Here is a 16886-nt window from a genome sequence, read left to right as displayed (position 1 = left end):
CCTCTTAGAACATCAGTCATTGTGGATGCCAGTCAATTTCATTTGCTGCTGCTGCCTTTCTTTCTTTCTTTCTTTCTTTCTTTCTTTCTTTCTTTCTTTCTTTCTTTCTTTCCTCCTTCCTTCCTTCCTTCCTTCCTTCCTTCCTTCCTTCCTTCCTTCCTTCCTTCCTTCCTTCCTTCCTTCCTTTCAATGTTTAAAAGCACCCAATAGCTGAAGCTGTCTGGAGGGTTTACAATAAACACATTGAAAGAAATAATTTAAATAAAAATGCATATCATCATATCAAATGCAAAATGAGAACACTATACAAACTAGGCAGCAGCAAGGGATTTTAATACAAGTTAAAAGCCAGTTAAAAAACCCTGAAATCTGCTGAAGTAGATCAAGAAAATTTGTTTAAAAAGCTAATTATTTTTAAACATTTACATCCTTCTCTATAGTTTATTAATCTGGTGCACAATTGGGAACACTTGACAAGAGAATTTGGCCACCAATTCTAAGATTCTAAGAATTGGGCTACCAATAAATTAAAAATATTGGAAATTAAAGAAATAAAAATATAAACTCACGGTTGGCTACGCATTGGACTGGAGGAGGAAAAAATATAGAAGTCCTGATACTTATTCTAGAACAATACAGTATCATTCCATAAACTCAAGACTTGGGCATATTTGCAAACAACAGATTTGATCTGAGCTCCTCTGATTAAGCTGTCATGACGTACGTGTGATTTTTTTTAAAAAAATTCCCTCTAGAAATGAAGTCTGTTCATGAGCAGGAAAAAAGAGAACTTGAAGAAAATTTTGAAAAGTTGCGCTTGTCACTCCAGGTTAGTACTTTATTCTTATGCTGGTCACAAATGCTGCTTGTTATATTATGTGTGTCTCCTGGAAGAGCAAAATTCTATCAGCAGTTCAAAAGCAAAAGCGTGAAACAGACTTGAAGGCAGTCTTTCGCAGCCTTAGCAACTTTAAGATATATGAACTTCGACTCCCAGAATTCTGGAAGTTGAAGCCCATGCATCTTAATGTTGCCAAGGTTGAGAAACACTGTTCTAAAGTATCTTGAGGAGAACTCTAGGGAGCTTTTGTGTCTGTTATGACACCTCCTTGCTTCCCTTTCCACCAGCCTTACGCATCTAATATTTCCCTGATTGTTGTGCAATTGCACACAGATGATATTTAAGAGTCCCCCAAAGGTTAGGATTCCTGGGGAAAGAGTTTTATTGTTTGTTTGTTCCCCTGCTTCAAATCATTTTTGCAGATCAAATCACATAATGTTTCAAATCAAATCAAATCAAGGATGAAGGAGTTGGGGAAATGATTATCATATTTGCACAAAACTAGGATGACTGGCTCCGCAAAGGATCGTTACCTTGTCGTGGTGCTGGAGCTTGAGCACCTCAATGATGCCATGAGCTAAACCGTGAAGGGCCACCCAAGACGGGAAGGTCATGACAGAGAGGTCAGACTAAATGCGATCCCTGGGGAAGGTAATGGCAACCCACCCCAGTATTCTTGCCGTGAAAACTAAATGGATCAGTACAACCAGAGATATGTCGGTATACCATCGGAAGATGAGACCCCCAGGTCGGAAGATGGTCAAAATGCTACTGGGGAGGAACAGAGGATGAGCTCAACTAGCCCCAGTCGTGATGACGCAGCTAGCTCAAAGCCGAAAGGACGGTTAGCGGCCGACGGTGCTGGTGGTGAACGGCGAATCCGATGTTCTAAGGATCAACACACCATTGGAACCTGGAATGTAAGATCTATGAGCCAGGGCAAATTGGATGTAGTTATTGGTGAGATGTCAAGATTAAAGATAGACATTCTGGGCGTCAGTGAACTGAAATGGACTGGAATGGGCCACTTCACATCAAATGACCACCAGATCTACTACTGTGGACAAGAGGACCACAGAAGAAATGGAGTAGCCTTCATAATTAATAGTAAAGTGGCTAAAGCAGTGCTTGGATACAACCCAAAAAACGACAGAATGATCTCAATTCGAATTCAGGGCAAGCCATCTAACATCACACTGATCCAAATATACGCCCCAACCACAAATGCTGAAGAAGCTGAAGTAGAGCAGTTCTATGAGGATCTGCAGCACCTACTGGACAACACGCCTAAAAGAGATGTTATTTTCATCACAGGAGACTGGAATGCTAAGGTGGGCAGTCAAATGACACCTCGAATTACAGGTAAGTATGGCCTGGGAGAACAAAACGAAGCAGGACATAGGCTGATAGAATTTTGCCAAGACAATTCACTCTGCATAACAAACACTCTCTTCCAACAACCTAAGAGACGGCTTTACACATGGACTTCACCAGATGGACAACACCGAAATCAGATTGATTACATCCTTTGCAGCCAAAGGTGGCGGACATCTGTACAGTCGGTAAAAACTAGGCCTGGAGCTGACTGTAGTTCAGACCATGAACTACTTCTTGCACAATTTAGGATCAGACTAAAGAGATTAGGGAAGACCCACAGATCAGCTAGATATGAGCTCACGAATATTCCTCAGGAATATGCAGTGGAGGTGAAGAATAGATTTAAGGGACTGGACTTAGTAGATAGGGTCCCGGAAGAACTCTGGACAGAAGTTGGCAGCATTGTTCAGGAGGCGGCAACAAAATACATCCCAAAGAAAGAGAAAACCAAGAAGGCAAAATGGCTGTCTGCTGAGACACTAGAAGTAGCCCAAGAAAGAAGGAAAGCAAAAGGCAACAGCGATAGGGGGAGATATGCCCAATTAAATGCAAAATTCCAGAGGTTAGCCAGAAGAGATAAGGAATTATTTTTAAACAAGCAATGCGCGGAAGTGGAAGAAGACAATAGAATAGGAAGGACAAGAGACCTCTTCCAGAAAATTAGAAACATTGGAGGTAAATTCCAGGCCAAAATTGGTATGATCAAAAACAAAGATGGCAAGGACCTAACAGAAGAAGAAGAGATCAAGAAAAGGTGGCAAGAATATACAGAAGACCTGTATAGGAAGGATAACAATATCGGGGATAGCTTTGACGGTGTGGTCAGTGAGCTAGAGCCAGACATCCTGAAGAGTGAGGTTGAGTGGGCCTTAAGAAGCATTGCTAATAACAAGGCAGCAGGAGAAGACGGCATCCCAGCTGAACTGTTCAAAATCTTGCAAGATGATGCTGTCAAGGTAATGCATGCTATATGCCAGCAAATTTGGAAAACACAAGAATGGCCATCAGATTGGAAAAAATCAACTTATATCCCCATACCAAAAAAGGGAAACACTAAAGAATGTTCAAACTATCGAACAGTGGCACTCATTTCACATGCCAGTAAGGTAATGCTCAAGATCGTGCAAGGTAGACTTCAGCAGTTCATGGAGCGAGAATTGCCAGATGTACAGGCTGGGTTTAGAAAAGGCAGAGGAACTAGAGACCAAATTGCCAATATCCGCTGGATAATGGAAAAAGCCAGGGAGTTTCAGAAAAACATCTATTTCTGTTTTATTGACTATTCTAAAGCCTTTGACTGTGTGGACCATAACAAATTGTGGCAAGTTCTTAGTGGTATGGGGATACCAAGTCATCTTGTATGCCTCCTGAAGAATCTGTATAACGACCAAGTAGCAACAGTAAGAACAGACCACGGAACAACGGACTGGTTTAAGATTGGGAAAGGAGTACGGCAGGGCTGTATACTCTCACCCTACCTATTCAACTTGTATGCAGAACACATCATGCGACAAGCTGGTCTTGAGGAATCCAAGGCTGGAGTTAAAATCTCTGGAAGAAACATTAACAATCTCAGATATGCAGATGATACCACTTTGATGGCTGAAAGTGAAGAGGAACTGAGGAGCCTTATGATGAAGGTGAAAGAAGAAAGTGCAAAAGCTGGCTTGCAGCTAAACCTCAAAAAAACCAAGATTATGGCAACCAGCTTGATTGATAACTGGCAAATAGAGGGAGAAAATGTAGAAGCAGTGAAAGACTTTGTATTCCTAGGTGCAAAGATTACTGCAGATGCTGACTGCAGTCAGGAAATCAGAAGACGCTTAATCCTTGGGAGAAGAGCAATGACAAATCTCGATAAAATAGTTAAGAGCAGAGACATCACACTGACAACAAAGGCCCGCATAGTTAAAGCAATGGTGTTCCCTGTAGTAACATATGGCTGCGAGAGCTGGACCATAAGGAAGGCTGAGCGAAGGAAGATCGATGCTTTTGAACTGTGGTGTTGGAGGAAAATTCTGAGAGTGCCTTGGACTGCAAGAAGATCAAACCAGTCCATCCTCCAGGAAATAAAGCCAGACTGCTCACTTGAGGGAATGATATTAAAGGCAAAACTGAAATACTTTGGCCACATAATGAGAAGACAGGACACCCTGGAGAAGATGCTGATGCTAGGGAGAGTGGAAGGCAAAAGGAAGAGGGGCCGACCAAGGGCAAGATGGATGGATGATATTCTAGAGGTGACGGACTCGTCCCTGGGGGAGCTGGGGATGTTGACGACCGACAGGAAGCTCTGGCGTGGGCTGGTCCATGAAGTCACGAAGAGTCGGAAGCGACTAAACGAATAAACAACAACAGGATGACTGGTTAACACTTTTAGAAGAGAAAGTGGGGGTTCAAAAAGATTTGAAGGCCATCCTGAACAGGAAGAAACTTAGCAGGGAGGAATGGAAAGTCCTGCTAAAGAGGCAACGTTGTTCTGGGATACATTCACAGGATACAGTCCAGATCACAAGAAATAATTGTCCTGCTCTATTCGGCGTCATCAATCCCCTCTTGGAGTCCTGCATCCAGTTCTGGACACTGCAGTCTAACAAGGACTTAATTGGAGTCAGTTCAGAAAAGGGCTAACAAGATTGTGAGAGGAGTGGAAGCCAAATCCTATGAGGTATAATTAAAGGAATCTGGTGTATTAAATCTGCAGAAGAAAAGGCTGAAGGGAGATATAATAGGAAGAACTGGAGAGGAAGAACTGGAGTTGTTCTCTGTCATCCTGTGGGGCAGGACCAGAATCAATAGCTTGAATTTACAGGGAAGGTTCAATATTAGAAGAATTTCCTAGTGGTAGAAGCTGCCAACCACCTGAAATAGGTATCTCATGAAATGGTATGTTCCCTGTCACTGGAGGTCTTCAAGCAGAGGTTAGATAACCACCTGCCCAGAATGCTTTTAGTGGATCCTGCACTGAACAGGAAGTAGGATTAGATGACCTCTGAAGCGACTTCCAACTCAATGATTTTGACAGAAACTATTAAGAGTGCTTTGCCTATACATTCATGATATCCGAGCTGGCAATGACTGACTTGGAGCCATAATGAACAGCTTGATGAAAACGTCAGTCCCTTTGTAAAACAGGTTACTTCCATGTTTGGAGGCAGTAAAAATGAAATTGAAAAAGGAACGGCTAATATAATAATGCCCTTATACAACTCTGTGATAAGACCACACTTGTGCTATTTGCTCAGTAATGATTTATAGTGACTTCGAGCTATCACTGGGCTGATAAAACTGTAACAAAGATAGGCTTTATATCACTACAGCCCTGGCTGGCTGATGCTAGAAGATGCCATAAATTACTAGTGAGGAAATGTCCTTGGAGTATTGTGTACAGTTCTCATTATTGCAACTGAAAAAGGATATTACGGAACTAGAAAAGGGTGGACAAAGTTTTCAGAGGTCTGGAGCAGGTCCCTTGCAAGCAAAGACTATACAGGTAGTCCTTGTTTAATAACCATTCATTTAGTGATGGTTTGAACTTACAGTGGCACTAAAACCCAACTTATGATCAGTCCTTGCACTTACAACTGTCGCAGCATCCCTGTGATCGCGTGATCGCAATTCAGGCACCTGACAACCAGTTCGTATTTTTGACCGTCGCAGCATCCTGCAATCACATAATTGCCATTTTCAACCTTCCCAGCAAGCAAAATCAATGGGGAACTGCATGATTTGCTTAACCACCATGTGATTCATTTAATGGCCACCACAAAAATGGTTGTGAAATTGGGTCAGATTCGCTTAATGACCACATCGCTTAGCGACTGAAATTCCAGTCTCAATTGTGATTGTTAAGTAAGGAGTACCTGTAGTAATGCTGGACTAGATGGACTAGCTTGATCCAAAAGGGCTCTTCTGAGGTTCTGATGAACATTGGAATCAAGCATATATACCCACAGACAGATATGTAAACAATTGACTATTAATTTATACATTACCTTTCTTCAACGGGTTGCAAAGACAGATTTCAAAAGGTTACAGTTGCATTAAAACCAAATTTAGAACATGATAAATACCACAATATAATAGAAGCAGGGGGAAGAAGGACAAATGACTAAACATGCACTGTGACACAAACTTCACTCCTTATGTATTTGTGTTCGTTGTTGCAAAGCAAATAAGAAAAGATGCTTGCAGCATCATGTCACAAGACATAATTTGGTGTTTTGGCATTACTGTATCAGTTAGGAACGGACACTTATGGCTATTACTACTAATGACCCAACATTTTCAATTACTGTATTCAGTGAAACATATTTTTCCATGAATGAATAACAGGAAAAAACAAATGAACACAATGCCTCTTCCGTGCATTGGCTATGCTCACATATCAAGCTATGTCACAGATTTTACCTATGGTTTATTCAAGAAGCCATAATTGCCGCAGTAACACAACATGTTAGCCATAGCTAAGCAAACCACATTATGATTTGCCCTAAGAGTGACCCAAGGGGTGCAGCAGGCTGGGTGGGATGCATTTTCTGTGTTTTTGAAGGGTGAAATTGGTACCTTAAGCCTTGACACTTTCTGCAACTCTGGTATAGAATGATGTGCCAGCCCAGACACTTGGCACATCTTAAACCAGCACAACTGCTTTCCAGGCCTGCAGAAACATTAAAACTGCCAACTTCATGACAAAGACAAAGAGGAAAAAAAAACAACTTGCTTATGCATAGGCACATTCTCACACACACACATGCACACTCCATATCCTTGCTGCTGTGTATTCATCTGGTTGTATGAAAAAAAAATCAGACAGTTTCTATGATGGGTACCCTAAACACCATCAATCCACCTTTCTCCTTAAAAGACAGGCTAGGATAGGACATCTAAAGGCTCTGAGGCAGAATGCATCCAAATTCTTGCAAACTTGGAAATGGACAACCTGCCAGCTCCATCAAGCTGCAACATTTCAAAGAAAAGGCTAGTTTTACTGCCGCTCCAAATGTACTGCAGCTGAGCTCAAAATAAGTTGGCTTAGCTCTGAACACAGAGAACAATTCAAGATCACAGAGGTTCAAAGCTGGCATAGAAGCCATGTGTGGAAGTGCCTACTGTCTTGTGCAATGGCATACAAATAGTAAAGGCAGGAAGGCCATTCCCCCATGCCCCATACCTTCAATCTAAAATGAACAACCATGTCCAACTTGGCCATGCAGGCCACAAGAAGAGTTAAAGAAGAGGAGTAGTACAGAAGGAAGGATGGAGCAAGTGAGAGAGAAGGTACCAGTGCTGTTGCTTCTCCAGTGCCCTTCCATGTCAGCCACCTCCTCCTCCTCTCCGTTAGGGAAGGGATGGTTTATGTAATCAAAATGGAAGGGAAAATGGTCATAAGGCTCAGCCTCGCTGCTGCAGTGGGGAAGATCCTCCTCCTCCCATTCTCCTCTCTCTCATCTCCATTAATTGCTAGAGCCAGTGGGGTGCTCTCTCAACATTGGTAGCTCATATCTGACAGATTTGCCTTGAGGCTCAGAGGCTATGTACGCTACCAATCTTGGGTTCTACTCAAAACAATTGCTTTTTTTTCCAAAGGACGTATCTAAAATGTTTGCCTGGAAGTGAATTAGATCATCATTGGCAAGTGGTTGTATTTAATATCATTTACAGGACCAGGTAGATACTCTCACTTTTCAAAGCCAGTCTCTAAAGGACAAGGCAAAACGATTTGAAGAGGCATTGAAGAAAAACACTGAAGAACAACTAGAGGTAATCAAGATGTATTGGTATATTATTCACTGTAACTCCAAAATACAATGTTCAGTGATATTATAAGAGGAATACTGGTCCAGGCCAAAGTGTAATGGTTGCCTACCCCAAACACTCAGACTCACAAGAGGTTACTTAAATGAAATCTGATTTATTAGGGAAATTATGGCAGATACAGAGAAAGCTGAGAATGACTAAAAGCGCACCAAATACAAACTAAAAACCCTCGGCTCCAAACGTAATCCCTCCCCCCTACCGGCCATAGCAACTACCCCCCTCCCAGGTGCTGGTAACCGTTTTCCACACATCCTGGGAAAGCAACCTTGAACACATGAGATAACCCAAACACATTCCAACCCAGCAGCCAACAGATAACAACTCCCCGAAGAGGAATCTTCCTCTCTCCCGAGATCAAACACGTATCAGGCAAATGACATGCGAAACGTTACGATGTACCAAGCACATTGAAACGGTGAACATGACACAAAGGCCCTACTGATTCAAACCTCAGTGGTCAATGAGTAAGGTTACAAAAGTCTATGTTTTGAAGACGTTCCATTCAGACCACATGGATACTCTGCCATAAAGTCACTAAAACTTTTTAAAGCATCTTCCTTGCAGTCTAAACTATAGTAGGTCACTCAGAAAGCCCATCTCTAAACCAGGAAATGCAGTTTTCCTCTTCAAAATGCCTTTAGCCGTAACATGTACAACCAAGGCCAAAAAACTTCTACTTGCCTTTACTTTTAAAAAAAATCTCCTTCTCAATGCCTAGATCACCAATTTTAATTAAGTTCAGATTATCAGGGAGGCAGATAACCCATTAGTAAGACTTCGTCTTTGTGTCCTGCTTCTGGTCCTCAGAGAATGTAGAGGGTGACATAACATCACTTGAGTGGGCAGAGCTGAAATAAATGTTCAGCCAAATTGTTGGGGATTGGTTGGGAATTTATTGATGAATTTAATCCCTTATGACTTGCTTTAGGCATCCATTTACCCCATAAACTAAATATTAGGGGGAGGGAATGGAAAATGGGCTATTAGAGTGGTAAAAAATTGGTCCTTAAAAACCCTCCCCTTCCCTGCAGACCCAAAGGCCAGAGATGCAGACCCTCCGATTTGAGAGGGAGTTCTGAGGGATTAGAAATCTGCAGATCAAATCAAAATCAGCTGCCGAGTACTTTCAGAGTCAATGGCTCTTTTTTTAGTATTGCTGGAGGCAGTCTTCAGTGCTGTTCATGGAGAATAGGTGGTGAGGGTGTTGGTGATGGCTAAAGAATTTTATCACTTCAATCTGCTTTTTGGATCATTTTTGGGGTTGGGTGGCAAACTTAGATTGCTTGTCCTTCATCACTTTCTCAGCTTTCTGCTTCTTTCAGGTGGGCAGACCCAAACCCTTGTGAGAAAAGTCCCTCACTGAATAAATTTGACAAAGTCTTGAGGAGCAGCAAAAAAGTTTTATCAACGTTCTTGCAAGGACGGGTGCCCAGCCAAAATAGGCACACCCCTTCACCCAAAGCATGCAGTTTTATTCCCTACCCCGGCTGTTAGAAGCCCTCCTCCTGTTCCCCATTGGATAGGTACTTAGGAGATAACAGCCCATCCGAAACGCCTAAAATTCTGTAGGAAGTCCCGCCTCTGTTTATATCTCCCATTCCTCACTTTTTACCTCCCCCAGTCCCCTATTTATTCTTTTCCTTATAAGGCAGCTAGCCTCCTTGGAGTAAGTAGGCCAGGGTCTTGTCTGACCACAAAGTTCGCTAGAACTGGTTTTGAGCATATTTTCAGCATTGGTTAGGCAGCTTATTTCCTTTACACCTGCTAATATGGAGGCACAGTTTCCTGTTCCCCTAACCACATATCCTACATCCTCAATATACTGACAAGCAAGCCTGGTTTTGCGATTTACTAGAAAGCAAGCTTCATTTGGCAATTTACTGAAAAAGCAAGTTCTTTTCTATTGTAGAAATAACTATTGCAAAAACAACATTGTTATCCCCTTTTCTCACACCCTTCACTTTCTTCTCTCTTATGCTGATGGAACGTTACACTTTTGTGCTGATTCTGCCAACACAACTGGGCGTTCCACTCAGCTCTTAGCACTCTGAATCGGAGCTCAAACCTGAGCAGTAACACACACTTAAAAATTCTGCATGAAAGAGGCAAGGTTAAGTTTATCAACAATAAGTAGATGGTTGCCAGATTAGTACTAGCCCAAATATTTACTAGTTTTAAAAAATAAAGGGTGGGAAGTCTGTGAGGGTTATTTTTCTATATGGCCTGCCAATCACTATGGCACTGTACCTCATTGTGCCAGTCTGCTCTTGCTAAGTAAGTAACTAATATAGAGTATTGCCAAGAAGCCCCAGTCTTGACATAATGGGGTCTGCCCAGAAGAGGCCAGGCTTTGCAAATGTCTTCTGTCTAGCTGGCACCTCACTGGAGCCACGGATAAGGCCAAGCCTGCCAACTAGTTAGGCCAATCCCCTGGCACCCCACATATCCCAGTCATCAAAAGCAGCAAACCCTACAGAGACAAGTCCATAGGCATTCTTAAATGTCATGCCAAACCTAGAACCACTGAAAAGCAAGTTGAAAAATAACAGCTTACTTTTTAAACAGTTTTTGAATGTTTTTCAGTTGGAATAGGACTTTTTTTTTTGTATTACTGTAGTTCAGCAGACATCTCTATATGTTTTTTGCTGGACAATTTGGAGATCGCTGTGTTGCTCATCCCTGCTAATTGCACCTTAAAAGGGAGAATATTTCAGAAAATTATTATGGTGAAATCCTTGAAGCTATAAGACTGCAACTTTGTGGATTAATATCCTCAAATAAGTCTACCATCCCTGCTATTTTCATTCCATCTTGTCAAAACATGAAGCAGCTGCAAGCATTTTGAATCTTCCCTTCATAGCTTATGAATGAATCATTTTTCCTGATTAAACCTCAGAGAGGCTTCAATCAGTTCAGACTGCATCAAACAGCATCCAACTTTTACTTTAATCAGATTAAATTGTGGCTATTCAAACTGCCAATTTAATTGAATCAGGACTGATTTGCACAAGCCCAATTTGTATTATTTTTATACTATTGAGCAAAGGGACTCCTCTCCAGGGTGATGTTTCTCATATCATTCTTCTTTCTCTTAGGTTGCACTGGCTCCATATCAGCATTTAGAAGAAGATATGAGGAGCCTAAAGCAGGTTCTGGAGATGAAGAATTTACTCATTCATCAACAAGAAAAGAGGATCATGGAGCTAGAAAAGCTGGTGATGTCTCTTTTTGTTGTTGCTGTTTCTGATTGTTTAGGAAACAACTTGAAAAGTGGTTAAAAGGCACAGATTAGTATGTTGCTACTTACCTATCAGGACAGCCTTGCCCAATCAGTTACCTTCCAGATGCAGTGGATTATAGGTCTCATCATTTCCAATCAATGTGTTTCAGGTTTTTGAAAATTTCAGTCACATTCTCTTTTTCTAGCTAAAATTACCCAGTTCTTTCTGATGACATTTGATCAGCAACTAATGCAGATCTGCTAGTGGCAAATTCTTAGAAACCTTTCTCTATCTTGACTATCTCTTACATGTAGCTGCAGTAATCTTAATTTTCTAACTATTAGGTTCAGGATTCCAGAGGTGAATGTATGTGTAGTTTAATTCAGATCTGGGTGGGAATGCCTTGTGGAATAAATTTTATATCACAATATTTTGGGGAAATTCTCCAGTAGAAATTGCTTGCATTCAGAGGCATCCGTGGAATCCAATCATTTCTCAGAATGACAGAACTCTATGCAAGTTTTGTCCTTTATGGGCATGCGTGCATTGTCACAATATCTGTACAGCTGGGATCAGGGTTGCATCTTATTGTCAAGATACTTCCATTATTCCCCCCATCCCACCCCTAACAGACAACGTGCTTACAGTTGTGGTAAATATAACAGCCTGCCTATCTCTTTAGGCAGAAAAGAACTTAATTCTGGAAGAAAAAATCCAAGTACTTCAACAACAAAATGAAGACCTCAAAGTCAGGATTGATCAGAACACTATGGTGACAAGGTCAGTTTAAATATTTTCTACAGAGTAACAGGAGTAACAGGAAAAAGGCAACTGTCAGTGGATTTGAGTTATGCCTTTTTTATGTCCACTTTGCTGCTATTGCTCAAGAGAATCAGAGTATTGGAAGAATATGAACTTTATTCTATACATTGAGAGTTCATATACCATGCTTGTTAGGGCTGCCATTGTATATGCATTCAGCAGGAATTATTTCCAGATAGGTAGAAAGGCATCAATCTCACATGTGTTTGGTCATAGTCCATTTCATCCCATTTTTTGCTCATTGGAAAATACACTGAAAATATGCACTTAGCTTGCACTCATTTTTCCCTAAAATGTACATTTTGCATACATTTTCCTGAAATAATTCCCCTTTATTCTTTTGTTTTGTTTTGTTTTTAATCCATTCAGTCATGTCCGATTCTTGGAGACTGCCTGGACAAGTCCGTGCAGTTTTCTTGACAAGATTTCAGAAGTGGTTTGCCATTGCCTCCTTCCTAAGGTTGAGAGAGAGTGACTCAAAGTCCAAGATCACCCAGCTGGTTTTGTGCCTAAGGCAGGACTAGAACTCACGGTCTCCCAGTTTTTTTTATCCTTTTTAATTACATCAAAATAAATAAGTATATTGCTTGAAATATACAGTATTCTGATCCATGGAGTGGTGCAAGAAAAGTGAATGGAAAAGATTCATTTTAGAAAGAGAAGACAAAATAAAATTCTCAGCATCTGAAGTAAACATTCCCAGTGGCAATAGTGATGGTAATGAGCCAAAAATGCCAGGCTGAAGTAGGGATGTTGACCTTTGCTTCTCTTTAATTACCCACATTATATAAGAAGCCATTCTCTTGCTGCACCAGTGTTATGGGTGCTTTGTCGAACTTCGTTGCTCCTTCTTTGAATCTTTGGCAGAATATTTCATCAACCTTCACCCTCTTAAGGAGTAAAAACCAAAAAGAAAAAAAAGTTACAAAATAAGCAGGACTTTAAACATAATGAATAATCCTAATTGTGAAACAAAATGCAGGTGAGCAGTTCGTTGTAAGAAACAAACAACCTCAAGAGTCATGTGTATTTATTGGGGCACAAACTTTCTGCTTTCTCAGCCAGACAACTATAGCTGTGCTATGTGACACAGATGTTTCAAAACCAGTATACAGTAGTACGAATAAGCTCCTGTCTTCAGCTGTTTAAGGCATACTTGCAAGGCTCAGTCACACAGCTGCTTTAAAAGCTGTTCCCAATTGTCTGAATATGCATGCCGATGTGCAGGGACAGTCTTTAAAGCAGCTGCATGAACCTTAGAAACAATGCAGCAGCTACCTTAACACTTTTTGCTATTGTGCAACTGCGTGGGTATTTGCATCAATTTAAAAATAGAATAAACTGGGAGGAATCTCCCACAGAATAGCTTAGTCAAACAGTTGTACAGATATGTATATCAAAAGTAGCAGCTAGATAGCACTATTTCCATACTGCATTATGTCCTGCAACTCCTGCTGTTGGCTCACCACAGTTGCTGAATTCAGTGATATCTGAGAATCCTCAGACTGATCCATACAGTATGTTATATACAGTATGTTCTGCTGTCTGTCTCAGCACAACTGGGCCCCAAGGAATCAGCCTTAGGCTTGAGCAGATGGAGAATCTGTTGGCTCTCTTCTAGTATGTATAAGTGGTGCTCCAAACTTTCCCTTGCTTTAAAAGCCTTTTTGTTCTTTTCTTGCTTTTGACCCAGCAGAAACATGGTCCTGAGAGGCAGTATGACAGTTGGGGTTGACTATTATTTGCTTCAGTTCTCCAAAGAAAATTTTACCTGGGCAGATGCTGGTGCTTTAGAACAATAACAACAAAAAACTGTTCATCAGCAATGACACATCCCTAACATGAAAGACCTTTTATCTGCCTGAGGCTTCTCGGTATAATTCCCATTTTTCATCCTCTAGCAAGCTGATTATTTGATTATAGTCTTGGCAAAATGGTTGTTGATGGGCCAGATCTGGCAATATCCAGTATAAGCCAACAGCTGTAGCTTCATGTTCATATAATTAGTGGCATTAACTTTTCTGACCATTAAGAGTTATGAAACTATGATGCTATGTTCTGCTGAGTCAAATCATTTAGTCATCCACCATAGCAGTGTCTATTCAGTTGGCAGTGGTTGTCCCAGACTAGCCTGCTGCCTAAGGTCCTCTTAAGCAGAACCAGGGGATTGAACCAGATACTTTTTACATTCAAAGCCACATGCTTCCTGCTGACTACAGTCCCTCTCAGAAAGGTCCCCCACAGTTTGTTTCTAAATGCAGAGTGTATAATTGTTCAGGTCTAATTTACATGCAGGTCTGTTGCTGGATTTCTCTACACTTGAAAATGATGATTATGATTTTTATCAGCAAAAAAAAACTCTTTAGGAAAAATATTGTAGTTGAAGTGCTGGTGGATGGTGACAGTGTTCTTGCTGAGATGTTTGCATTGGCTCAGTCATACATGGAAGTCACTCGATGAGACAGCAGTCAAGAACCGAGCATGCATGGGTCAACCAAAGATGAAAGTGCAGGATGAGGGATGTATTAAGATCTATTTTATATCAGGTCATGAAAGCACTATATTGTGAGCTGCTGTCAGTTTGAAATGATCTGGGGTTACTTATCTTGGATGAAAGCAATGGCAGGCAGGGAGGACTAGAAAGGGAATGGGCTGGTCAGAACACAAAACAAGCAAGGTGAGGATGTGATAATTACGAAAGTCAAGTCTGATGTTGTCTTGTTACCTTCTCCAGACAGTTATCTGAAGAAAATGCTAATCTCCAAGAATATGTTGAGAAGGAAACCAAGGAAAAAAAGAGGCTGAGCAGGACAAATGAAGAGCTGCTGTGGAAACTGCAGACATCAGAACCCATGAGCCCTGTTAAGCTATCTCCAACATCTCCCACACACATTTATCGCTCTTCATCGGGACCCCCAACTCCAGCTAAAGTCTGCACAGTACCAAGATGACCGACCGGTGCAGCTATTTAAGTAGACTTGGCCCAGTTTATGGAGAATTGCAGTCCAAGCAAGTTGTTATGAACTGAAGTGAAAGCATATCCTGGGGATTTGTTGCTGTACCAACATATTCTCCAGTTCCTTATGACTAGGCAATATACTTTTGTCATTTCAGCATCAGGAACTCATAGAACTGGCATATGAGGCCAAAAAAATAGCATAAACCAGTGTAGTCTGATGCATGGAAACCTCCTTTGGGATTAGAGCCAAAAGCACTGGAAAACTCTTACTCTTACTTATCATTCACTCTGAATGATGTTTTTTTCCACAATAGTATTTCAGGTTAGTTGCAAATACAGGCTTTGAATAGCTCTGCTTACATCTATGGCTTTGGCGAGGTATGGATTGTATTGGAATCCATGCACAAAATGTGCTCTAGACACAGAAAGCCTACACACACAGCTCTGCATGTGTAACTGAAGCTGTTCTGAATTGCAATTTTTCATAAACTAATCCTGCAAAAAATGCTGATATTTTCAAAACAGCAATTTTCTAATACGTGCCTAAAAGTTATTCTGAAAGGAATTGCTTTTTTTGGGGGGGTGGGGGGAGGGGTCAAAGCTTCCCAGGAATATTTCTACCCAGACCAGAAAGAAGTTAGAAAAAAGGAGAAGCATCTTCTAAATGACCACCGAGTGGTACATTTTCTAAAGCAGAACACCAGCGACTTTTGAATTCTTAAGTAGTTACTGACTTCAAAAAAGAGAATTGATTTTCTACTCAGTGCCCACTATGGTCACTCATCTTCCAGGCTCAATGCTAGAGTTTGCAATTGTAGTCAGGCAGTTACTTTATTTAGCTCATAAGAATGACAGTGGGTTGTTGTTGTTTTTTTAGGTTTCTAAATTGCTAGCAAGATAATATATATGAAAACATGAACATAAATATTCCCCCAACACCAGAAACTTTTATTTTTACAGTGACCATCAAACATTGGCTAAAAACCTAATTTATGGTCAACATACTCATAGGTTCGATTTAATATATGAAGTAGTTTGGATATTCTTTGACTGTATTTTGCTCTCTTTTGCATATAAGAAAGCCCAGTTCCACCGACAGAAGCTGCTTCTCGTTCAGAGATGGCCTGATTGCATAGTCATCCCAGGCAGCTGCTTCTAGCACACTATTTAAAGGGGTGCTGGTGAAGCAATTTGCAAGCTGAGAAGGGTGCCTTTGAATCCCTTACAGGGTTGTCAATGATGTTGGGGTTGCATATTCAGCAACTTTGTTAAGGATCCCAGGCACAGCTCTAAAAGCAGGGCCTCAACTTGACTATTAACATTGTGTACTTCCATCTAATCAATGTTCACAGAATTGTTTCAGTTGTGGCCAGCCCACTGGGTTCAGTATTTCTGCTTTTCTTAATAGCCATCAGAACACTGGGCCCCAAATAGATATTTAGAAGCAGTGCTGAATGGGACATTGGGGCTGCACAAATGTAGACTGGCTTCCTAAAGAGTAGTGTGGCATACAGGATAGCGTTACGTTTTGAGGTGATTCTTAAACATGAGCTAGATGAAAAGGATGCAGCCAATATCCCTTATTGTCTTAGATGTGTTAGAAGGTGAGTTCTAGCATGTTGTCAGGTATGTTAGACTAGACTGTGAAAGCACTGAACATAGCACTGGATGCTTGTGGAGCATAAATTGTATCAGTCAGCCTTCCCCAGCTAAATGCCTCCAGATATATTGGACTGTAAGCCCATATGGCTCTTAACCTATTTGTTGGGAATTATGGTTGTAGTCCAGAAATCTTAATGATGCTGTGTTGAACAAGGCTGACTTAACCAAATGTAAATCTTGTTAT

The 16886-nt window shown here is 41.1% G+C and overlaps 1 protein-coding gene across 2 annotated transcripts in view; it reads left to right on the top strand.

Annotated features, from left to right (window-relative positions):
• The window catches only part of MTUS2 (microtubule associated scaffold protein 2), a 214884-nt gene extending 199759 nt beyond the window's left edge, over positions 1-15125 (top strand). For both annotated transcript variants that reach the window (XM_063304452.1, XM_063304451.1), the window contains exons 11-15: positions 756-829; positions 7883-7981; positions 11134-11253; positions 11942-12039; positions 14816-15125. In XM_063304452.1, the coding sequence (XP_063160522.1) occupies positions 756-829; positions 7883-7981; positions 11134-11253; positions 11942-12039; positions 14816-15032 (608 nt within the window). In that variant the 3' untranslated portion in view covers positions 15033-15125. The remainder of the gene's footprint in view (positions 1-755; positions 830-7882; positions 7982-11133; positions 11254-11941; positions 12040-14815) is intronic.
• The last annotated feature ends 1761 nt before the right edge of the window (positions 15126-16886 follow it).

Source organism: Candoia aspera, chromosome 5, assembly GCF_035149785.1.
Source record: "Candoia aspera isolate rCanAsp1 chromosome 5, rCanAsp1.hap2, whole genome shotgun sequence".
Classification (NCBI taxonomy): domain Eukaryota; kingdom Metazoa; phylum Chordata; class Lepidosauria; order Squamata; family Boidae; genus Candoia; species Candoia aspera.
Note: the sequence above shows the minus strand (reverse complement) of the source record. Positions and strands in the feature narration are given on the sequence as shown.